This window comes from Bufo gargarizans, chromosome 2, assembly GCF_014858855.1.
Source record: "Bufo gargarizans isolate SCDJY-AF-19 chromosome 2, ASM1485885v1, whole genome shotgun sequence".
In the NCBI taxonomy this organism is placed as follows: domain Eukaryota; kingdom Metazoa; phylum Chordata; class Amphibia; order Anura; family Bufonidae; genus Bufo; species Bufo gargarizans.
In genome coordinates, this window is record NC_058081.1 from 532,914,436 (window position 1) to 532,939,139 (window position 24,704).

The 24,704-nt window shown below is 43.2% G+C and overlaps 1 protein-coding gene across 1 annotated transcript; it reads left to right on the forward strand.

The window, feature by feature from the left end:
• The first annotated feature begins 9,851 nt into the window (after positions 1–9,851).
• FGF21 (fibroblast growth factor 21) lies at positions 9,852–15,266 on the forward strand. Its single transcript, XM_044278049.1, has 3 exons — positions 9,852–10,312; positions 12,711–12,814; positions 14,025–15,266. Exons 1-3 carry the CDS (start codon positions 10,048–10,050, stop codon positions 14,316–14,318), a joined length of 663 nt encoding a protein of 220 aa, XP_044133984.1. The 5' UTR covers positions 9,852–10,047; the 3' UTR covers positions 14,319–15,266.
• The last annotated feature ends 9,438 nt before the right edge of the window (positions 15,267–24,704 follow it).

A 24,704-nucleotide genomic window follows, 5' to 3' on the forward strand; every position in this document is an offset into this window, starting at 1 on the left:
ATGCATGCTCCAGAAAGAAGGGGTAAGGTACGATGTTACTGACGGCGCCCTGGCTGAGACTGTCCAGTTTGATGATCTTATTAAATGGCTGCAGAAGTCTGCATGCATCGCGCATGAGCAGCCACTGGCGTGGTGAAAAAAAAAAAAAAGCTCCCCAGAATCTGTCCTGCTGCAGAGTTCGTACAGGTAATCATTAACTGCACGTTTCCACTGGAGCAGCCTATAAAGCATATACAAAGTGGAGTTTCATTGCATCGGGCAGTCACAAAAAAGACATCTGACGGGCAGGTGGTCTCGCCGCTGAATGTCAGCAAGGTGAGCCATGGCCGTGTAAGATCTTCTAAAATGGCCAGAGATTTTCCTGGCCTGCCGCAAGACGTCCTGGACCCCGGAGTATTTGGCAACGAATCGCTGCACGACTAAGTTCAGGACGTGTGCCATGCACTGCACGTGTGTCATTTTGCCCTTTCTCAGTGCGCTCAGCAGATTGGCACCGTTGTCGCACACCACTTTACCAACTGTTAAATTGAGCGGGATTAGCCACTGATCTGCCTGTGACCGAAAAGCTGAAAGTAGTGCAGGACCGGTGTGGCTCTTGGTTTCCAGGCACAAAAGACGCATCACAGCATGGCAACGTCTCACCTGGCACATCGAATAGGTTCTGGGGATCTTGGGGGGCACAGCAGAAGAGACAGTAGCAGCGGAAAATGAGGAGTCAGCCAAGGAGGAGAGGGAGGATGGAGGAGGAGGAGGAGAAGAAGAGGCAGGCTTGCATGCAATCCATGGCGATAACACCAAATGTACACGGGTGCCACGAGTTGCATGCTTGAAGGCCGTCAGAAGGTTCACCCAGTGGACAGTAAAAGTTATGTACCTTCCCTGCCCATGTTTGCTAGACCACGTGTCTGTGGTCAGATGTATCTTGGCACCGACACTGTATGCCAGAGATACATTCACTTGCCGCTGAACATGGCCATATAGCTCTGGGATGCCCTTCTGGGAGAAGTATTTCCTTCTAGGGAACTTCCATTGTGGTGTTTCAATGGCCACAAATTTTCTAAAGGCCTCCGAGTCCACCAGTTGATATGGCAGTAGTTGGCGGACTAGCAGTTCTGACAAGCCAGCGGTCAGTCGTTGGGCAAGAGGGTTATCCGGCGTCATCATCTTTTTTCACTTGAACATTTGGGGCAAGGAAGCCTGCCTTTTGCCAGATGAATGTGACGATGGCACGGTGGAAGATGGAGTGAAGTATAACTGGGAGGAGAGAGGAGAAGGAGAAGAGGCAGGATGGTGAGCGCCGGTAGTGTGGCTTTGTGGGTTCTGACAGTGTTGCTCCCACTAGGCTCAGTGATGGTATGCTAGGTGCCTTCTTATGGTGGTCGTCCCTAGGTGAGTGTTGGGCTTACCGCGACTTATGCGTTGACAGCACAGGCTGCAGATGCCAACACTATTGTCAGCAGCAGACACATAAAAAAAAAGCCCACACTGCGAAGCCATGTGCCGGCATCCTGTGAGCGCCAGATGTGACCATGCATGGTGAATGTTTCGTTCCAGATACATTAGAAGTCTGCTTTTTGCTTCCAGCCTATGTCACTGGCTGCCTCTCTATCTCCATCTCTTTTTAGTCAAAAATCGGAGGGACAATTGCGAACATGTTGGCTGCGATATACAGGTTTTACACGATGCAGCAATTCCCCATGTAAAGCTTGCCGTTATGTAACCCCCCAAAAATATTTTCAAGATTCTGATGGTATTAATAAATATCCGGTTAAAACTTACATTAATTGCAACACATCAGGAATTATCTACATAATTGAATGCAAAGCATGTCAGTTAATGTATGTAGGATGTTCAACCAGAAGGTTCACAGTAAGGTTACTGGAGCACATTAATTATATAATAAATCCGGCATATGTAAACATCTCAAGTGCAGCAAAACACTTTATCATGGCCCATAATAGAAGTCTGTCATCATTCACAGCCTATGCCATAGAACGAGTGTTTCTGCCTGCAAGAGGTGGAGACCTCAAAAAACTTGTAAACCAAAGAGAAGCCTTCTGGATTCTAAAAATTGAAGTCCAGAAGCCCTGCAGGATCAAATTTGAGAAAAGAACTCATGTATATTTATTAGTAGCTATTAACCATCACATCATGCTGCAATGTATAGCCTGAATGGTCAGAGTTAGATTGCAGCCAGCAAGTATTGAGGAGTGTTCACATGGAGCGTTTTTTCTGCTGCTCACTTATAATCATGTTTATTCACTTATTTATATATTTATTATCAATGCTATGTTACTCCTCAATTTTTGCTGGGTTTAATGTCATGAAATGTCTGTTCATAGGGGCTCATGTTAGATTTTAAACTTGTTTGGTACATTTAAATTTCTGCTACCACTTTTGATTGTAACACCTGAGATGGCTTGCACCGCCCAGCTAGTTTAAGGGGGGAGGGATTTTCTATGGTCACTCCTATACAGGTCCTTCTCAAATAATTAGCATATTGTGATAAAGTTCATTATTTTCTGTAATGTACTGATAAACATTAGACTTTCATATATTTTAGATTCATTACACACCAACTGAAGTAGTTCAAGCCTTTTATTGTTTTAATATTGATGATTTTGGCATACAGCTCATGAAAACCCAAATTTCCTATCAAAAAAAATTAGCATATTTCATCTGACCAATAAAAGAAAAGTGTTTTTAATACAAAAAAAAGTCAACCTTCAAATAATTATGTTCAGTTATGCACTCAATACTTGGTCGGGAATCCTTTTGCAGAAATGACTGCTTCAATGCGGCGTGGCATGGATGCAATCAGCCTGTGGCACTGCTGAAGTGTTATGGAGGCCCAGGATGCTTCGATAGCGGCCTTAAGCTCATCCAGAGTGTTGGGTCTTGCGTCTCTCAACTTTCTCTTCCCAATATCCCACAGATTCTCTATGGGGTTCAGGTCAGGAGAGTTGGCAGGCCAATAGAGCACAGTGATACCATGGTCAGTAAACCATTTACCAGTGGTTTTGGCACTGTGAGCAGGTGCCAGGTCGTGCTGAAAAATGAAATCTTCATCTCCATAAAGCTTTTCAGCAGATGGAAGCATGAAGTGCTCCAAAATCTCCTGATAGCTAGCTGCATTGACCCTGCCCTTGATAAAACACAGTGGACCAACACCAGCAGCTGACATGGCACCCCAGACCATCACTGTCTGTGGGTACTTGACACTGCACTTCAGGCATTTTGGCATTTCCCTCTCCCCAGTCTTCCTCCAGACTCTGGCACCTTGATTTCCGAATGACATGCAAAATTTGCTTTCATCCAAAAAAAGTACTTTGGACCACTGAGCAACAGTCCAGTGCTGCTTCTCTGTAGCCCAGGTCAGGCGCTTCTGCCGCCGTTTCTGGTTCAAAAGTGGCTTGACCTGGGGAATGCGGCACCTGTAGCCCATTTCCTGCACACGCATGTGGATGTTTCTACTCCAGACTCAGTCCACTGCTTCCGCAGGTCCCCCAAGGTCTGGAATCGGTCCTTCTCCACAATCTTCCTCAGGGTCCGGTCACCTCTTCTCGTTGTGCAGCGTTTTCTGCCACACTTTTTCCTTCCCACAGACTCCCACTGAGGTGCCTTGATACAGCACTCTGGGAACAGCCTATTCCTTCAGACATGTCTTTCTGTGTCTTACCCTCTTGCTTGAGGGGTCAATGATGGCCTTCTGGACAGCAGTCAGGTCGGCAGTCTTACCCATGATTGCGGTTTTGAGTAATGAACCAGGCTGGGAGTTTTTAAAAGCCTCAGGAATCTTTTGCAGGTGTTTAGAGTTAATTAGTTGATTCAGATGATTAGGTTAATAGCTCGTTAAGAGAACCTTTTCATGATATGCTAATTTTTTTAGATAGGAATTTTGGGTTTTCATGAGCTGTATGCCAAAATCATCAATATTAAAACAATAAAAGGCTTGAACTACTTCAGTTGGTGTGTAATGAATCTAAAATATATGAAAGTCTAATGTTTATCAGTACATTACAGAAAATAATGAACTTTATCACAATATGCTAATTTTTTTAGAAGGACCTGTAAATACTTCCTTAGAAATTTATTATGAAGGTCATGATTAAGAACCATCTGGTTCGAAACGCGTAGACCGTATTGGGGCTTGCACCTTGAGGATTTTTCACCGCTGTATATTTGGTTTTGTGGAATAAAACATCGTTAAGCACGAAAAATCGAGGTGCTGGATTTTTTTCTTTCAATCATTTACTATTGCTGTAATTGCGTTTCAGAGCTTGGGAAGGGTGGAGGAAAAACTAAAATTCATAAATAATAAACCAAAAGAGATAACAAGTTTTCCCAAAAAAATTCTAAGTCCTTAAAGAAACTAAGCCACAGAAAAAGGTAAGAGCACTATATATTGAATACAAGGGGTTATAGACCAATTTTCACGGCAATTCGAACAACTTTAGTTCCATCACAACCAAACTTTTTAAAAAATTCAGCTAATCTGACCCAAAACTAATCTTGAGTGGTTAGCTTATCTCTAGTACATTTGTATATTTTACACACACAAAGTTCGCTATACCATTGCTAACACTAATAAATATGTTTTCTTATTGTATTTTTTATGAAACAGGGGAAAATGTGTTTTTTTAGGTTTTCTTTATTTCACAATTTTTTTGTTTTATTTTTTTCAACTTTTTTTAATGAAAAAAGTGAATTAACTCCTTCCTGCCACAATCAGGGCAGGAAGCGGTTAATTCACATACTGCAGGCTCTCAGTTAATTTTACAGCCAGCAGGGGACACTCTCACATCAAGAAGAGAGTGTCCCTGCTGGCATTTTCACTTTTCATTGCGATGGACTGATGTAACAGGGTATTACAGCAATACCATGCAGGGAGACTACTTTGGCTCACGTGGTCACAGAGATCTGCAGTGTCACAGGCAGATCATAATGTAACCGAGCGCTTTTATGCATTTGGTTACAGATAAGAGATTACCGCCATGACATATATAGTCATGTGGCCATAAGCAAGAGTTTTCCCATCACAGACAATATCGCTAGGATATGCCCCCCATTGTCTGATAGGTACAGATCCCATGGAGCAGGGATATGAACGGAGGGCGCACTGCGCAGCCGCACTCCATTCATTTTTATGGGGCTGCCGAAAATAGCCGAGTGTCTGCCCCCTAGAAATGAATGGGAGCAGGGGCCGCGCGTGCGCGGTGCGCTCCTATTCACTTCTATGGGAGCAGCGCTTGGTGGTGGACGGACCACGGGAAATCCGGAGTCCTCCAGCCACAGCTCTCCCTGCTCTATTCTCGTTGTAGCGATATGTTCTCCTAGCGATATGCCCCCATTGTATGTGATGGGAAAACCCCTTTAAACACCATAAGGTGTTTTTCTTTTTCTGCAGAAAAAGAAAAGTGGAGGAAGCAGTTAGAAGCTGTAGTCCACACTGAAAATGGGCTGGAATACCATTTACACCTCTCAGTGCAGAACCAGGGAAACTGCAACTTGTCCTGAGCAGAGGGAGATTTCAGCAGCAGGAGAAGGAGGTGCACTGTAAGGAGATTGTCAGTTAGGTGGGCACAGATGGACTTTAGCTGATGAATACAGCTGCCTCATAAACTCCCCCACTGTCCAGATGGACTTTTAGTATCAGACAGGAAAACTCCACTCTGAGAGTTCTGGAATCTGGTGACTGATATTGTAGATGTCCCAAGGTATAAACTTATCCCCTATCCACAGCAGTAATACGCCTGCTGGGAACATGAGAATGGGGTGAAGTAAGATGTCTTCTGCATCATGCTGCCTCACAATCAAAGCAGTCTGAAGTACCTTATATTGTTTTGCATGCAAAATAAATCCTTTCAGGGACACCAATGGAGGACTTCAGGGACACCAATAGAGGATATTTTTACTCTTTGGACTGCAATATGGGACAGAACAGAATCAAGGGATAGTAGGATATCATGGTAGCCATTGCTATTTTTTTAACTTTTTAACTTTTGTGTAATATTACAGATTGTACATATTTTCTATGGTTTATTTATTAAAGTAAACTATACATGGTTGTGATCCAGAAAAAATAAAAATCATGAAATATAAAATAAAAAAAAGTATTGGAAATATAAAAGTCATGCTACAGGTTCTCTGAAACCTTTTCTGTAGTAGCTCATGATTGGTTCAGCTATCACCACACATGATGAAAAAACACATCTTAAAGGGGTTGGCCCACAAACATTTATCACCTATTCACAGTATCGGCAATAAATGTATGATTGCTGGGATCGGACCATCACTGATCATGATAACAAAGGTCACCTATATAAATTGGTCCCATCTGTGACCACTGTTAAAAAGTTCCTGTACTTTAGACAGCTTTTCGTAAATCAATAATACAGACAAATATGGCACTTTGCAATATACAGTTGCAAGAAAAAGTATGTGAACCCTTTGGAATGATATGGATTTCTGCACAAATTGGTCATAAAATGTGATCTGATCTTCATCTAAGTCGCAACAACAGACAATAACAGTCTGCTTAAACTAATAACACGCAAAGAATTAAATGTTACCATGTTTTATTGAACACACCATGTAAACATTCACAGTGCAGGTGGAAAAAGTATGTGAACCCTTGGATTTAATAACTGGTTGAACCTCCTTTGGCAGCAATAACTTCAACCAAACATTTCCTGTAGTTGCAGATCAGACGTGCACAACGGTCAGGAGTAATTCTTGACCATTCCTCTTTACAGAACTGTTTCAGTTCAGCAATATTCTTGGGATGTCTGGTGTGAATCGCTTTCTTGAGGTCATGCCACAGCATCTCAAACGGGTTGAGGTCAGGACTCTGACTGGGCCACTCCAGAAGGTGTATTTTCTTCTGTTTAAAGGGCTTCTGCCACCCCCAAAAGTCATTTTTCATTTTTGGGCTAATTAAAATCCTTACAGTGCGATTATTCAATATATAGTGTTCCTACCTTTTTCTGTGGCTTAGTGTCTTTAAAAACCGCACTTTTATAATATGTTAATTACCTGGCTACCAGAAAGTAGGGCGGTTACTTGCTGGTAGCCGCCGCATCCTCCTGTCGATTGACAGGGCCAACGAGCGCTCTCCTCCTCCGGCTGGCCCTGTCTGCGTTCCAAATCTCGCGCCTGCGCCGTTCCGGTCTTCAGTCGGCGCAGGCGCACTGAGAGGAGGACGCTCGCTCGGCGCTAATTCCTCGGTGCGTCTGTGCCGATAACGTCACATCTACAGCCGTCGCAGGCGCACTGAGGAAGGAGCGCTGAACAAGCGTCCTCCTCTCAGTGCGCCTGCGCCGACTGAAGACCGGTACGGTGCAGGCGCGAAATTTGGAACGCAGACAGGGCCAGCTGGAGGAGGAGGGCGCTCACTGGCCCTGTCAATCAACAGGAGGAGGGGGCGTTTTTTTTTAAAGGAGGACTTTCATCTGTCCACAGAATATTTTGCCAGTACTGCTGTGGAACATCCAGGTGCTCTTGTGCAAACTGTAAACGTGCAGCAATGTTTTTTTTGGACAGCAGTGGCTTCCTCTGTGGTATCCTCCCATGAAATCCATTCTTGTTTAGTGTTTTACGTATCGCAGATTTGCTAACAGGGATGTTAGCATATGCCAGAGACTTTTGTAAGTCTTTAGCTGACACTCTAGGATTCTTCTTCACCTCATTGAGCAGTCTGCGCTGTGCTCTTGCAGTCATTAGTACAGGACGGCCACTCCTAGGGAGAGTAGCAGCAGTGCTGAACTTTCTCCATTTATAGAAAATGTGTCTTACCGTCGACTGATTAACAGCAAGGCTTTTGGAGATACTTTTATATCCCTTTCCAGCTTTATGCAAGTCAACAATTCTTAATCGTAGGTCTTCTGAGAGCTCTTTTGTGTGAAGCATCATTCATGTCAGGCTTCCTGTGAAAAGCAAACCCAGAACTGATGTGTGTTTTTCATAGGGCAGGACAGCTGTAACCAACACCTTCAATCTCATCTCATTGATTGGACTCCAGTTGGCTGACACCTCACTCCAATTAGCTTTTGGAGACGTCATTAGTCTAGTGGTTCACATACTTTTTCCACCTGCACTGTGAATGTTTACATGGTGTGTTCAATAAAAATATGGTAACATTAAATTATTTGTGTTATTAGTTTAAGCAGACTGTGATTGTCTATTGTTGTGACTTAGATGAAGATCAGATCACATTGTATGACCAATTTGTGCAGAAATCCATATCATTCCAAAGGGTTCACATACTTTTTCTTGCAACTGTATCTTATCTGAGAAAAATACCTAGCTCTAGATTAATCAGCTGTTTTTTCCCTTCCCCATTTTTAAACGTTTTCTCTGAAATTTATAAGAAATCCATCTTGTGAGATCAAGACTGACTACCTGCTCACTGAAGAATCGGATTATATTAACCACTGAAGCCTAGAGAGAGAAGTCAAGAAGTGTACAGAAACCAGGCAGCACAGTAATGAATCAGCAGATTCAGCAACTAATAGTAAGTCTTTATCCCAAATACTGACAGGACTTCTCTGTAATGTCCTATATGCTGCTTCTGACTGATTATGAGTGAGAAAGAAAGAGTTAGAGAGCAAAATCTCCTGTTTTTGTGTATTCTATTGACAGACATAATGAGCAGCTAGTCTCTCCACACACTAGTTTAGGGATAACTGAGAATTATAGATGTAGCCTGCAAATGAGAAAACTGCCAGATACAAGTTACATGTGCTCAGATATAATGCCACTACACTCATGTATACACATATAGCAGCTTATTCTGAAAGTTGGGGTACACTTTAAATTTTATGGGACTTCCAAGTGTATAGCTTGACTATGTCTGTTATGCTCATAAAATTGAATGGAGCCTCACGGTATTCAGACAAGGGGACTCAAGACTCCCAATCTCATGATTATGCGTGTCCCACTGATAAGACTGTATAATCAGTAGTAGTTTAGCCACCTGTAAGATCACAAGTCCATGCTGGAAGCTCCGCTTACTCCAGCATTAGTAGTCTTTCAAAAATACAGACTTGCTTTATTAATTAACCACAGGCCAGACCCCAGAGATCATGCATCTATCGCCTATCCTGTGGATAGGTATTAAGCGGCACATTTAGACCTTTTTCTACGCCTAAATAAAAAAGTCGTAGAAAATGGTAAATGAGATGGGCCTGCTGGCCCATCCCCTTCCTCACCCACGCCACTCCCATCTCTTTAGACCTGGCGTGAGCGGAGAAAAGTCACAGATTGCGGCGCAAAGGAACTTTATGCGCTGCAATCTCTGCCACAAATATGCCTAATTTAAGTGTATTCCTGTTTAATAAATGACCCCCTAAGTGTTTCTGCACTGTAATCTATGATATTTAAAGGTGCTGTAAGAGTGACAAGAACGTTAGTATAATATACTAAATAAGCAATTGAGATTTCTATGCATGTAAACCCTTAAAAAGAACAATGTACTGAGGAAGGTTAAGTTTATTTTTTATAGGGCAAGGGTTAATGGGTGACGTACCGATCCCTCTCTCTTTTATTCTCTCCAAACTGTTTAGATCACAATTCAGTGTTGCATCATTTTGTAATCCCTGCCTCAATGATCTCTGGTCGGAAACATGAAAAAATGTTTACTGTAACGTGCTTCCTCCAGCTATCAAGAAAGTAAATAATACGTTCTGCTTTAAGTGAACTTCTTGTGCTCAGTGACTCAGTTGTGGGGGGGGGGGGGGGGTAAAAAAAAAACTCACTGTCAATTTGCTGATGATAAGGGTTTAAAGACCAGAGTATAAATAGGTCTCCTCTCCTTCATTTTTGTCATTTAGAAACGTGAGTCTAAACTTAGAGCTAGGTATTCCCAGGGCACAGACACTTTTTAGTTCTTTATAGTTGTTAAACTTTATTACAAGGATATTTATTTATAACTTTTTATATCTATATAATTTATTGAATCTATTTATATATTAATTTTTTTATCCTAGAAATATAATTTTACAACATTCTGCTGAATTTATTAAATATATTTTTGCACCATTATTTATTATGGACAACTACATAAATGTAATGATTAGACAGCATTTTTCTTCAAAGCGAGGATTTTTAGTCAAGGGTCTTTTTCTCATTGCATTGGCTTTTAGTAGCTCTAAAAGGGCACTAGCTAGTCCTATTAGAGACAACAGCCCAATTCTCGGCTTTGCAGACCAGGTACGACTAAGACATCTTTATGCAGATAATGAGCACACACATCTACATCTTCAGATCACCCCTGAAGGAAAAGTGAGTGGCACCAAGGAGAAGAACTTATACAGTAAGTATAAGGATGTCTATCTTTATTTTATGATTTCTTTGTTCTTGGCTGTTTTATCCTTACTCCACTGAAAACAGAAAAATTCTGGTGTGACTTTAATAACGCCTGATATCCTACTCCTACATGTTACTGGGGTTCAAGAAGGTGGTGACACAAGCTAATTAAAATGCTTCCTAGGAGATGCAGGTGCTTGATAGGCTACTGCCCACCCAAAGAAAGGCAGGAAAGCAGATACGTGAGTAAAAAATAGTTTTTCATGGGTTGTCAAAGTGTTTAATACTGATGATTTTAGCACATGATTGGTCATCAGTATCAGATCGGTGAGGGTTTAACGCCCGGTACCCTAGCCAATCAGCTGTTGGAAGAGACTGCGGTGATCTTCCTAGGCCACCCTGGTTTCAGCACTGTGATTGGTAAGCTGTGAGGAGGATGCAGCGCTCACCAAAGCACCGTGGCCTCTTCAAACAGCTGATTGGCAGGGGTGTTGGTTGTAGGTCATCAGTATTAAACACTCAGAAAAAAAAACTTTAAGTTTAAACTAAACAGTTCACCATATCTCAGCATCCAGAACCCCCGTGAATGTGATATGGGTAGCTGAAGTGTGAAATTCCTTGGAAAGTATTATACAGCAGATTTCTGATGTTCATGATGACTCTGCAGTCATGCTTAGACCTCCCACTTGACTCTAAACTTTGTCATGTCAAAATAGCCTGTAATATATTAACAAAAGAAAACCCTAACTCGTGAAACATCCAGGAACTAAAATGATCCTATGCAAGCTAGTTAAAAAGACTTACCAAAGTGCAGTAGAAAAACCTATCATATGTGTTGCCATTTCTATATATTGGATAGGATTATCATCAGCCGTCTTCAATTTATCACTTGATATAGAATATACTGATTATGCCTGAAATCAAAGGTCACTGACTCACTCTTTAACTGCTTTGTTACCCCTTATTGTGTAGTATACGCAATAACTGTGAGAATTTATGGTACTATTTGCTGTATCATCAGCATTACATCAGACACATAATGAACTTCACGGGGCACATGATTTAGTTAAAGTGTAACCAGGAGTGAGAGATGCAGAAACTTTTATGAATAAGAGTAGATGTCTGATTCTAACCTTAAATGGACATTTCACTATTCTATATATCAATGTTATATACAGGTGATCAAACATACTGGTCAAAAATGCCACAAAATACCTTAAAAATGCTACATAATTCAGGCATTTTAGATGTGTTTTCTAGGCAAAAGAAAAAATACACCAAAAAAACTATGTGTGGCAGCTCCCTTAGGCCAATTTAAGGCTCTATGGTGATCCAGCTTGGTTTTCAGATGTCATTGGTTTTCAATGACATCTGAAAACCAACTTTAAAAGGATAACTCCTTTCATATGTGGCCCAGACAAATAGCTTATTTTATCAGGGAATGTTGGATGTGACTATTTAAATAGATGAACCACCTTGTAATACATGAATGGCATAGGACCACCAGAGTATGAGCTGCTCTTGCTTATTTGCTCACAGTAAATAGGGGGCTTTTACTTTAAAATATATACAGGTTGTATGCATAGGTCCCTATGTATGACTGACAATTTTCAAGACCAACTCAAGATGTCCATAATGTGCATATAGTGTGGATGAAGGTGCAGAGGTCGGAATCTCAGGACCATGGCCAGTAGCCATAATGTTAGTAGTAGCTCCCAATTGTTATCCTGCTGTGAATGATCCTCCTAACCCATCAAAACTTGAAATGAATGAATTTAATAACCTGAATAATGTTTCTTTCATTTCTTTTAAACATTGCAGTTTCTATACTTTACTATTAAATAAAATGCAGAATTGTTTTCTTTATCATAGTGTCCCAATCATAGCATCCTAATTTGGAAGGGCGGTGGGATTTGTCATGCACCACAAGCCAGAATTCTGGCTTCAAAATGTCGCAAACTAGGGTTTTGTGATTTTTCAGACAGAGTTATGGAGAAATTTTGTGACATTTTGCATTTTTACACCACTCTGATTTTGAAAAGTAGGCAGGGAAGTGTGTTAATTAGCTTCACTCCAGATTTATCCAAACATAAGTGTTTTAGACTTAAGGTACAACCACAAGGTCAGGTTTCCGCGTGCACTTTTGGAAGCCAATATCAGAACTGGATCATCAAAGGAGAGCAAGTATACAGGATAGATACAACTTCACTTTTTTTTTAATTCACTCCTGGTTTTGGCTTCCAAAACTGCATGCAGAAACCCGACCGTACAAACAAAAACACAGTGTGACATTTGACAATGCAGACTCTTGCAAAACGTACTTTAAAATTATGTCATAAACCCCCTCATAATTCTAATTTTGATCCATCACATTTTCAGAACTAATACTATATTTTGCCTTTTAGGTCTGCTGGAAATAAAAGCAGTAAAACCAAGCATTTTGGTGATTAAAGGCGTGAAAACTACTCGTTATCTTTGCATGGATTCCAGGCATCACTTGTATGGATCTGTAAGTGTCAGATGAAATGCATATGAAGCTTAGTATAAAATATCTAGATGCTTGCAATGAGGCTATCATTGACTGTAAGAAACAGCACATTTATTTGCATAATTTCAAGGGTTTGTCTTAAAAAAAAAAAAATCCCATTTATGCACCCTATTGCAGAAAGTTTAGTGGCAAGACCTCCAGTGATTGATTTCTTTGGTTTGGGGTCAAAATATGAAACAAGGTGGTCCAAACCAAAGGAAATTTGTATGTCCCTTTTGGTTAGTAGTAATAGTAGTCACTATTTTCCTTCAAAGGTGTATTGTAGGAAAACTGAGTGAAGTTCTCCCAAGTTTTAGGTTGTAAAATCAGAACCAGTCCTGCAGTAATCTTAACTTAAAAACTGACTTAACTCATTTGTTGTGTAGGCTGTACCATTTTAGAAACATCTGTAGCATCTGTGTTGGTCCCATGTACATATGTACCCGCATTGCTGAGAAAAATGATACCTTGGAATTGAACTCGAGTTCAGTAAAAAAAAAATTTACTGTAGAAATTAATTTCTTAAGTTATTACCCGAAGTATCGCGAGACTTTGCGAAGTAATATCTTCGGCTCGTAAGAGCCAATACATTCTAATACTGTACGGAGAGCTCGCGCTGTACAGTATTCTAACGGTGTTATGCGATTCGCTCATCCCTAGTGATCATTCTTGCCTGGTCCTGTCAATTAAAGTGCAGAGGACTAGGCAGTTGCAGAGACAGCAGAGACTCTAGGAGTAATGGCAACACCCCCGTTGCTCTTAGAGGCTCATTTGAATATATTAAAACTTCATTTTTCTCAGCAATGCGGGCACATATGAACATAGGACCAGCACAGATGCCTTCAGCTGCCAAGCGCACATGTAACAGGTCAGCCAGTGTCATAGGTACAAACCTGCTGACAGATGCCCTTTAAGAAGTGTTATGTAGTCTGTAGCTACAAACCAAAATATTAATGAAGAAAAGGCCATCCAAATGATATCCTATTAAAGACCACCAGCCAGTGACACTGATTTCCAGTTCTATTCATTTCTATGCATACTTTCTTGAGAGGTCCATGAAGACCATTTTTCAGTGCAGCTTTTGTTAGTTGTCTCAGACAGGTTTTACGGTATATCATTATTTTGTGGCTGTTGTTTATCCAATGAAATCATTTACATTAAAGTATTTTTTGTCTTATGTCTATATTAACAGCTGTTTTATAAAGAAGATGATTGCAATTTCCGTGAAGTTCCACAAGCAGATGGATACAACTTGTATTATTCAGAAAAGCATCCAGCTCAGCTCACCCTTACTCCATCCAGAGGAGGACACCAATTTGGCAAACAGCTGGTCCGTTTCATGCCACTTGAAAGCTCTATTCCCCTGGAATCCTTATATGCAATAGATAATTCTTATGATTACCAGCCTGGGAGCAACTTACACATAGAAGATCCTTTAGGCATGATAGACAGGTCCAGCATCTTCAGTCCAAGCCTGGATTCCTAGTCAGTAGAGACTTGTGTATTGCCTACATCATAAATAAGGTTTCTCCATTAACCTTAATTCACTAAAGAGCAATGCTCAAGAATGTTCCCAGAACTCAAGGCAAGAGAAAATAGAGAACCATATTCTAAAGAAAAGTGAAAACTGACAACTTACACACAAGAGACAGTTATGTACAGCTTTTATTACTGTTTATGCCTAGTGATGTGTCCAACAATAATCAAGATGAATATCAAAACTGCCTCCAGGATCAGTTGTTATTTGGGGAGATACCCATTAAACGCAAGCTTGAGACTGGTGAAACAAGCATGATTTAGAATATGAAACAAATAACGTTATCCTGCTGTCATGTGAAATTTTATGTTATTTTTCATTATATTTATGTAAATATAAGACCTGCAAATTTTACAAGACATTAGTCTTGCTATTCACAGTTAAATGCTGTGGGGTACATTTATGACTTTGTAGCTTTCGCCCACATCCTTGCCACTTTTTCATGAAGTGGGCAAGGTGTTGGCAAGAGGAAGAGGACCGCAGGCAGGTCCTCCGCAGGCTGAATCATTTTGCGCTTGAAAACTGGTGCACATTAAACCAGAAATGTGCACCTCTTAATAAATTGGTTGAATGTTCTTCCAGCGGGGCATAGCATAGCTTATGACCCCCACTGTCTTAAACATGTGTGAACTGTAAGGACATATTCACATGTAGCAGATTCGTTGCAGATATTTATGTTTCATTCATTTCATTGGAGCTTGTAGAAATCAATGCACATGTTTCAGAAACAATCCTGTTCAGATGCATAAAAAAATCTGCCACATGTGAACATGCATCATGAACTGACATGGCCAGTGTGTGGATATCTTTTATATGCTCTATATGTTAAGGATTTTTTTTGTATTTATTGTGTACAGTCTGTCAGTACTGTAATACCATGACTTTCTACTGACTTTATGTGCGTCTTATATTACTACTATTGTATGTAATATTTTATTTATTTATTGTATCTATTTATTTGCATTTTAAAATAAGTATTTTGCAATATTTATTTGTTGGTTTATAATATACTGCTATTTTTTATTTATTTAAATAAAAATTGCCAATTTATTTATCAAACCATTTATTTTCCTTTTAGCTTCCTTTTATACCCTTTTTTTTAACAGTAAGGCTACTTTCACACTTGCGGCAGTGTGATCCGGCGGGCAGTTCCGATCTGCCGCTGCCTGAAAGAATTTGTGAGACGGATGAGTGTTCTTATGCCTGGGGTGAGCTCACCCCCCCCCCCCCCCCCCCGTTTCGCCAATCGCAGCAAACCCCAGGTCAGTTCAGACCTGCGGTTTGCTGCGTTTCCAGGTTATTCGGGTCCGATAACCCGGAACAGGATGGTGATCTGTGGTGTGATAATGCACCACCAATCTCAATCCTGCAATCGGCTCTGATTAGCTGCAGGGGCGGGCGGTTCAAATTATTGAAGCGCTTCTCTCCTCCTCCTTTCTGTGTCTGGGAGCCGAGGAGAGAGGAGCGCTGCATCAATCTCCTGACGCAGCACCCCCAGAACCCCCTTCTGACCCTCTACAGTGCCATCTGGCACTAAAAGGTATTTAGGGAAAGGTTAGGTTAGGCAGGGATATTAAGGGAAAGTTTAGTGGGGAAAAAAAAACTATTTTTTTCTTCTGCGTACGCTGGCTGTGGCCGGCACTCTTAGCATCCGGCCACTGTTAGCGCATCGCACACCCCACCGCTGATCAGCTTCGGACGGTTGATCAGCGAGCTTTATTATTTTTATTTTTTCTCATTTTTTGGTCTTTTTTAATTTAAATTTTTTATTTTTTCTGTTAGGTTTAGGGATAAGTGAACACCCGTGCCCCCACACACACGCAAACCAAATAAAGATTTCCATACACACGCACACACACACCACTCCCCTATGGCCCACCGGATGTTTTCGGCCGAGGAGACATACGCCCAGCTTGCCTCAGAGTCCGAGAGCCCCAGTAAGGACGAGGATGACCCCTCTTTCCTTTTGTCCTCCTCGTCCTCCTCATCTAGCGATGATGATGAGCCCCCAAGGCGGCAGAGAGACGCCACCAGGCGGAGCAAAGGGACCCCCATGCTAGGGACCCTGTGGCCCACACTAGTATGAGCATCTCTGTGGCTCGTACTAGTTTTACGACCCACCAGTTAAGTCCACCGGAGCCCCCTACCGGTGAACTTGCATTGGTGTACCCCAGAGCATTTTGAGTCTGCAATTCCTGATTTTGTTGGCCAACCAGATTCCCACAGTGGGTTTCACTGAATATGACTATTTTAGTATTTTTTTCAGTGACCACTTTGTGAACCTGATGGTGGAGCAAACAAACCTGTACGTCCAACAGTTAATTGCTCAACACCCAGGCTCCTTTTTCACTAGGGCCGGTGGCTGGACTCCAGCCTAGTCAAAAAACCTAGTGTCAGGCATTACTGGAGTGGGGGCGTCCTCTACCAGACCCCATTTTACAGTACGGCCATGACACGCTCCCGGTTTGAGGCCACCCGGAAATGCCTGCATTATGCAGATAATGCAGCATGTCCCCCCAAGGTGATCGCCTATGACCGCCTGTCCAAAATCAGGCTGGTCATCGATCACTTAGGGGCCAAATTTTTGGAGCCCTATGTACCTGGAAGGGAGATTGCGGTTGATGAGTCTCTCATTGCATTCAAGGGGAGACTCATTGTCTGCCAGTATGTTCCCTCTAAGCAGGCGAGGTATGGCGTGAAGCTGTACAAACTTTGTGAGAGTACCTCAGGGTACACTTACAAGTTTCATGTGTATGAGGGGCGAGATTCCCGTATTCAACCCCCAGAATGTCCCCCCACTCGGGTGTTAGCGGGAAACTTGTGTAGGACCTTATGCACCCACTGCTAGATAAGGGTTACCACCTGTACGTGGATAACTTTTATACTAGTATCCCCTTGTTCCAGTCCCTTGCCGCCAGATCCACGTCCGCTTGTGGGACCGTGCAGAAAAATCAACGCAGCCTCCCTACTTACCCCCTCCAGGTACCTATCCCCAGGGTTGCGACCCGTGCCCTTACCAGTGGAAACCTGTTGTTGGTCAGATATAAGGACAAGAGGGATGTCCTTGTACTGTCCACAATTCATGGTAATGACATCACCCCTGTCCCTGTGCGAGGTACCGCAGCAACGGTCCTCAAGCCCGATTGTATCGTCGACTATAATCAATATATGGGAGGAGTTCATCTCTTTGATCAAGTCCGCAAGCAATATAATGCCATGCGCAAAACCCGGGCATGGCACAAAAATGTTGCGGTCTCCTTGGTACAGGTTGCCTTGTACAACTATTTTGTGCTGTCTCAAAGCGTTGGCAACAGAGGGAAATTCCTCCTCTATGAGGAGGCAGTCCTCAAGGCCCTGATCTTTTCTTACCGGGAAAGAGCAGGCCGAAGTATCTCGGGAACTGGAGGCGCCAGGTTCATCCCTGGCCAACACTTTACAGGTGTGGTCCCCCATACTGGAAAGAAGGGACGGACCCAAAAAAGGTGCAGAGTGTGTCACAGGAGGGCGATACGGAAGGACACCAAAAAGGTATTTTTTTTCTCACCTAACATCACAAATTGTGTAATAGCAAGCGATCAAAAAGTCATATGCCCCCCAAGATAGTGCCAATAAATCCGAGCCCCTACCTAAGATAATCGGCAAAATATATAAAAATAAATGACTCAGACTACTGAGATACTAAAATGTTTTTTTTTGTTTATAAAAGGATAATATAGTGTAAACCTAAATAAAAAATAAAAAACTGACATATTAGGTATTGCTGCGTCCATAAGAATCTGCTCTATAAAAATCTAATAAAAACGGTGCCAAAACAGCAATTTTTTGACAAATTTTCAATTTTAAACAGTTTTTTTTTCAGTAACGAAGCAAGGGTTAACAGCCAAGCAAAACTTAATATTTATTACCCTGATTCTGCAGTTTACAGAAACACCCCATATGTGGTCATAAACTGCTGTATGACCAAACCACAGGGCGCAGAAGGAAAGGAACGCCGTATGGATTCTGGAAGGCAGATTTTGATGGCCTTTTTTTTGAGGCACCATGTCCCATTTGAAGAACCCCTGATGCACCCCTAGAGTAGAAACTCTACTTTAAGAAACTACACCCCTCAAGGTATTCAAAACTGATTTTACAAACTTTATTAACTCTTTAGGTGTTTCTCAACAGTTTATGGCAAATGGAGATGAATTTTCAGAATTTCTATTTTTGGTAACCTTGCCTCACAAAAATGTAATATAGAGCAACCAAAAATCATATGTACCCTAAAAATAGACCCAACAAAACTGCCACCTTATCCCGTAGTTTTCAAAATGGGGTCACTTTTATGGAGTTTCTACTCTTGGGGTGCATCAGGGGGGCTTCAAATGGGACATGGTGTAAATAAACCAGTCCAGCAAAATCTGCCTTCCAAAAACCATACGGCGCACCTTTCCCTCTAAACCCTACCGTGTGCCTGTACAGTAGTTTACGGCCACATATGGGGTGTTTCTGTAAACTACAGAATCGGGGCAATAAACATTGAGTTTTGTTTGGCTGTTAACCCTTGCTTTGGTACTGGAAAAAATGGATTAAAATGGAAAATTAGCCCAAAAATTTAAATTCTTAAATTTCATCTCCATTTGCCAATAACGCTTGTGAAACACCTAAAGGGTTAACGACATTTGTAAAATCAGTTTTAAATACCTTGAGAGGTGTATTCTAGAATAGGGTCATTTTTCGGTGGTTTCTATTATGCAAGCCTCACAAAGTGACTTCAGACTTAAACTGGTCCTTAAAAAGTGGGTGTCACGGCTGTAAGTGAGCAACAAGAGCCTACACAGTGAATAGCAACTGACCGGACCCAAACTAGGGAGGATAAAGGGTGACCCCTGTCAGACCCTAAAAGCTCTCCCTAAGCTGCTAAGCACATGTCCAGATCCAGATGGTGGATCGAGACATGCCGGCGTAGCTAAGGCTGATGACCACTGAAACCCCTACAATAGTGGAAGGGGCACAGCCACCGGTGCCCTGCTCAGTATATGGACGGAACCGGGATCGCCTCGGATCCAGTCAGCAAACAAACAGAAACACACAATGTCTGAACACTTAACTGAAGGAGCTGCAGCTGCAGTGAAAACAGATCCAAAGTCAGCAGACAATAACCGAAGTACTTGCTTCAGCAGAACACAGATCCAGTGAAAAGATATCACACAGGTGAAGATACTCAAGCGAGAGATACAGCTCAAATGAAAAGTATAATCTGCACCTCTACAAAGGAGGAGGGGTGATTTAAAGGCAGCGAAATCAAACACAGGAGGGACAGCTGGGAGGAAGGAAACAGAAAGTAAAGACCTCATTACAGGGGCGGAGAAACAGGGCAGAGGGAACTCCTCCAAGCTCTAGTAGTGACATCATCACAGGGGGGGTGGAGAAACAGAGCTGTGAGAACGTCTCAAAGCTCTGGTAGTGACAGTACCCCCCCTCTACGGGTGGACTCCGGACACCCAGGACCCACCTTCTCAGGATGAGCCCTATGAAATGCCCTGATGAGGCGAGTGGCTTTAATGTCTGACACCGGAACCCACATCCTCTCCTCAGGACCATAACCCTTCCAATGAACGAGGTACTGAAGAGAACCGCGGACAATGCAAGAGTCCACAATTCTGGAAACCTCAAACTCCAGATTGCCATCAACCAAAATCGGAGCAGGAGGCAAAGAGGAGGGTACCGTGGGCTGGACATATGGTTTTAAAAGAGCCCTGTGAAATACATTATGTATCTTCCAAACCTGTGGAAGATCAAGACGGACAGCAAGAGGATTGACGACTGACAAGATTTTATAAGGCCCAATAAACTTGGGACCTAATTTCCAGGAGGGAACCTTCAGTTTAATATTTCTTGTAGACAACCACACCAGATCACCCACATTCAGGTCCGGACCAGGCATACGTCTCTTATCAGCCACACGCTTATATTTCTCACTCATCTTTCTAAGATTATTCTGAATCTTTTGCCAAATGGTAGACAAAGACGAGGAAAATCTCTCCTCCTCAGGCAAACCAGAGGGAGCCCCTCCCGAGAATGTCCCAAACTGCGGATGGAACCCATATGCACCAAAGAATGGTGACTTATCAGAAGATTCCTGACGACAGTTGTTCAGAGCAAACTCAGCAAGAGGGAGAAATGAACACCAATCCTCCTGGTTCTCTGCCACAAAACAGCGCAAATATGTCTCCAGATTCTGGTTGACACGTTCAGTCTGACTATTCGACTGCGGGTGAAAAGCAGAAGAGAAGGACAGCCGAACCCCCAGGCGAGAACAGAAAGCCTTCCAGAATCTGAACACAAACCGCGTGCCTCTATCGGAAACAATATCCGAGGGAATGCCATGCAATTTAACAATATGGTCGACAAAAGCTTGCGCCAACGTTTTAGCACTGGGTAAACCAGGGAAGGGTACGAAATGAGCCATCTTGCTAAAACGGTCCACCACCACCAGAATCACCGACTTCCCTGAGGAACGAGGAAGATCCGTGATAAAGTCCATGGAGAGGTGTGTCCAAGGACGGAAAGGTATGGGTAACGGGAGAAGGGGACCTGAAGGCCGTGAACGAGGGACCTTAGCGCGAGCGCACGTCTCACAAGCAGCCACAAAACCCTCCACCGACTTACGAAGAGCCGGCCACAAAAATCTCCGAGCAATGAGATCTACCGTGGCTCTACTCACGGGGTGACCAGCAAGAACAGTATCATGATGCTCCTTGCAGAGTTTGTGACGTAACTCCGGAGGCACAAACAACTTCCCAGGAGGACAACGGGCAGGTACCTCAGTCTGGGCAGCCTGGACCTTGGCCTCCAAATCAGAATACAGAGCAGAAACAACCACCCCCTCCGCCAAAATGGGACCCGGGTCCTCGGAGTTTCCTCCTCCCGGAAAACAGCGAGAGAGAGCATCAGCCTTCACATTTTTGATCCCAGGGCGGAATGTAACGACAAAATTGAATCTGGAGAAGAACAGAGACCATCTGGCCTGTCTCGGATTCATACGCCTGGCCGACTCCAAGTACGCCAGATTCTTATGGTCGGTAAAAACGGTGATAGAGTGCCTGGCCCCCTCCAACCAATGGCGCCATTCTTTGAAAGCCAACTTGATGGCCAACAACTCCCTATCTCCCATATCATAGTTTCTCTCTGCCGGGGAGAGTTTTTTAGAGAAAAAGGCACAGGGTCGCCACTTGGCAGGAGAAGGGCCCTGGGACAAAACTGCACCCACACCCACCTCGGAAGCATCCACCTCAACAATAAAAGGTAAGGAAACATCGGGATGCACCAAGACGGGAGCAGATGCAAAACTCTCTTTAATCTTAGAAAAAGCTGCAAGCGCCTCCTCCGACCAAGAGGAAAAATCCGCCCCCTTTTTTGTCATGTCAGTGAGGGGTTTGACAACAGAGGAATAATTCAAAATGAACTTTCTGTAATAGTTCGCAAAACCCAGAAAGCGCATTAATGCCTTCTGATTCTCATGAAGCTCCCACTCCAGCACAGCACGGACCTTCTCCGGATCCATGCGAAAACCAGAAGCAGAGAGGAGAAAACCAAGAAATTGAATCTCCGATACCATAAAAACACATTTCTCCAGCTTGGCGTACAATTTATTCTCCCGCAGAATCCACAGAACCTGAAAAAGATGATCCTGATGGGTTTGAACATCAGGGGAAAAAATCTAAATATCATCAAGATACACCAATACAAATTTCCCCATTAAATGGTAGAAAATACTGTTAACAAAATGCTGAAAGACGGCCGGAGCATTCATCAGGCCGAAAGGCATAACGAGATTCTCAAAATGCCCGTTAGGGGTATTAAAGGCCGTTTTCCATTCATCCCCCTCTCTGACCCTGACCAGGTTGTACGCGCCTCTCAAATCCAATTTGGAAAAAACCTTGGCCTCAACAATTTGGTTGAAGAGGTCCGGGATCAGAGGAAGGGGATAAGGATCGCGAATCGTGATACGGTTCAGCTCCCTAAAATCTAGGCAAGGTCTCAGAGAGCCATCTTTCTTTTTAACAAAAAAAAAACAGCGGCAACAGGTGATTTTGAGGGACAAATATGCCCCTTATCGAGACTCTCAGAGATATAAGTTCGCATTGCGATTCTTTCCGGTTGTGAGAGATTGTAGAGGCGTGCTTTTGGCAGCTTGGCGCCGGGAATGAGGTTATTGGGACAGTCAAACTCCCGGTGAGGAGGTAGCTCCTGAACACCGCTCTCGGAAAACACGTCCGAGAAATCAGAGAGAAATAATGGCACCGTTTTAGTAGACACCTCTGCAAAAATCGCTGTGAGACAATTCTCTCTACAAAACTCACTCCCCTCATTTATTTGCCTTCCTTGCCAATCAATAGTGGGGTTATGTCTAGTGAGCCAGGGTAACCCCAAAACTAGAGGAGAAGGCAATCCGTTAAGGACAAAACAAGATATATCCTCCACATGAGTGTCACCTACCGCTAACCGGATATTGTGAACAATGCCCTTCAGGGATCTCTGTGAGAGTGGAGCAGAGTCAATAGCAAAAACAGGTATATCCTTTTCTAATGTGCAAACCTGAAAACCATGCATGGCTACAAATTGAGTATCAATAAGATTGACGGCCGCTCCACTATCGACAAAAATTTCACAAGAAATGTCTTTGCTCCCTAGCGCTACCCTGGCAGAAAGGAGAAAACGGGAACTGCAGGTCAGAGGAAAAGCATCAATTCCTACATCAACTTTGTCCAAAGTAGCAGATGAAGCAGAGTTTGATGATTTATCTTTTGAGGTTTTTCTCTTATTATAACTCTTAGTACAGTTCAAGAATTTCCTAGACGGACAAACATTTGCCAAATGACCTATGCCCCCACAACAAAAACACACCTTTTTCTGAGGACTAAATCCTCTTTTATCAGGGGCAAGTCGACCTAGCTGCATGGGCTCCTCCACAGAGGGAACCGAGAGAGGATGAGGCCCCTGCACACTGAATGAGTCCGCACCACTGCCCCTAGACTGACAATGGCTGGACAGAGAGGTCTCGTTTCTTTCTCTTAGACGCCTGTCAAGGCGTACCGCCAATGACATGGCAGACTCTAAGGACGTTGGTCTCTCATGGAAAGCAAACGCATCTTTCAATCTCTCTGAGAGACCATGAGAGAACTGACTCCGGAGTGCAGCATCATTCCAACCTGAATCAGCTGCCCATCTCCGAAATTCAGAACAATAAAGCTCCGCAGACAGTTTGTTCTGGCATAAAAAATGTAAGTTAGATTCGGCCAGAGCAACACGATCCGAGTCATCATATATCTGCCCCAGGGCCACAAAAAATCTTTCCACGGATCGAAGGGAGGGATCCCCCGATGGCAACGAAAAAGCCCAAGTCTGAGCATTACCCCTGAGCAGGGAGATGACAATCCTCACCCTCTGTTCCTCATTACCAGAGGAATGGGGACACAAGCCAAAATGGAGTTTGCATGCCTCTCTGAAACGAACAAAATTCTCACTGCCCCCGGAGAACGTCTCCGGAAGTGAGACCTTTGGCTCGCAACAGACTCCATGGGCCGGAGCAGAGCCCAATGCTTGAAGCTGAGTCATAGATTGACGGAGATCCGCTACCTCCAAAGAAAGACTCTGCATGCGGTCAACCAGGTCAGAAAGCGGATCCATGTCAAAAAAGGACGGTTTGGCGGATTATAATGTCACGGCTGTAAGTGAGCAACAAGAGCCTACACAGTGAATAGCAACTGACCGGACCCAAACTAGGGAGGATAAAGGGTGACCCCTGTAAGACCCTAAAAGCTCTCCCTAAGCTGCTAAGCACATGTCCAGATCCAGATGGTGGATCGAGACATGCCCGCGTACCTAAGGCTGATGACCACTGAAACCCCTACAATAGTGGAAGGGGCACGGCCACCGCGGTGCCCTGCTCAGTATATGGACGGAACCGGGGTCGCCTCGGATCCAGTCAGCAAACAAACAGAAACACACAATGTCTGAACACTTAACTGAAGGAGCTGCAGCTGCAGTGAAAACAGATCCAAAGTCAGCAGACAATATCCGAAGTACTTGCTTCAGCAGAACACAGATCCAGTGAAAAGATACCACACAGGTGAAGATACTCAAGCGAGAGATACAGCTCAAATGAAAAGTATAATCCGCACCTCTACAAAGGAGGAGGGGTGATTTAAAGGCAGCGAAATCAAACACAGGAGGGACAGCTGGGAGGAAGGAAACAGAAAGTAAAGACCTCATTAAAGGGGCGGAGAAACAGGGCAGAGGGAACTCCTCCAAGCTCTAGTAGTGACATCATCACAGGGGTGGAGAAACAGA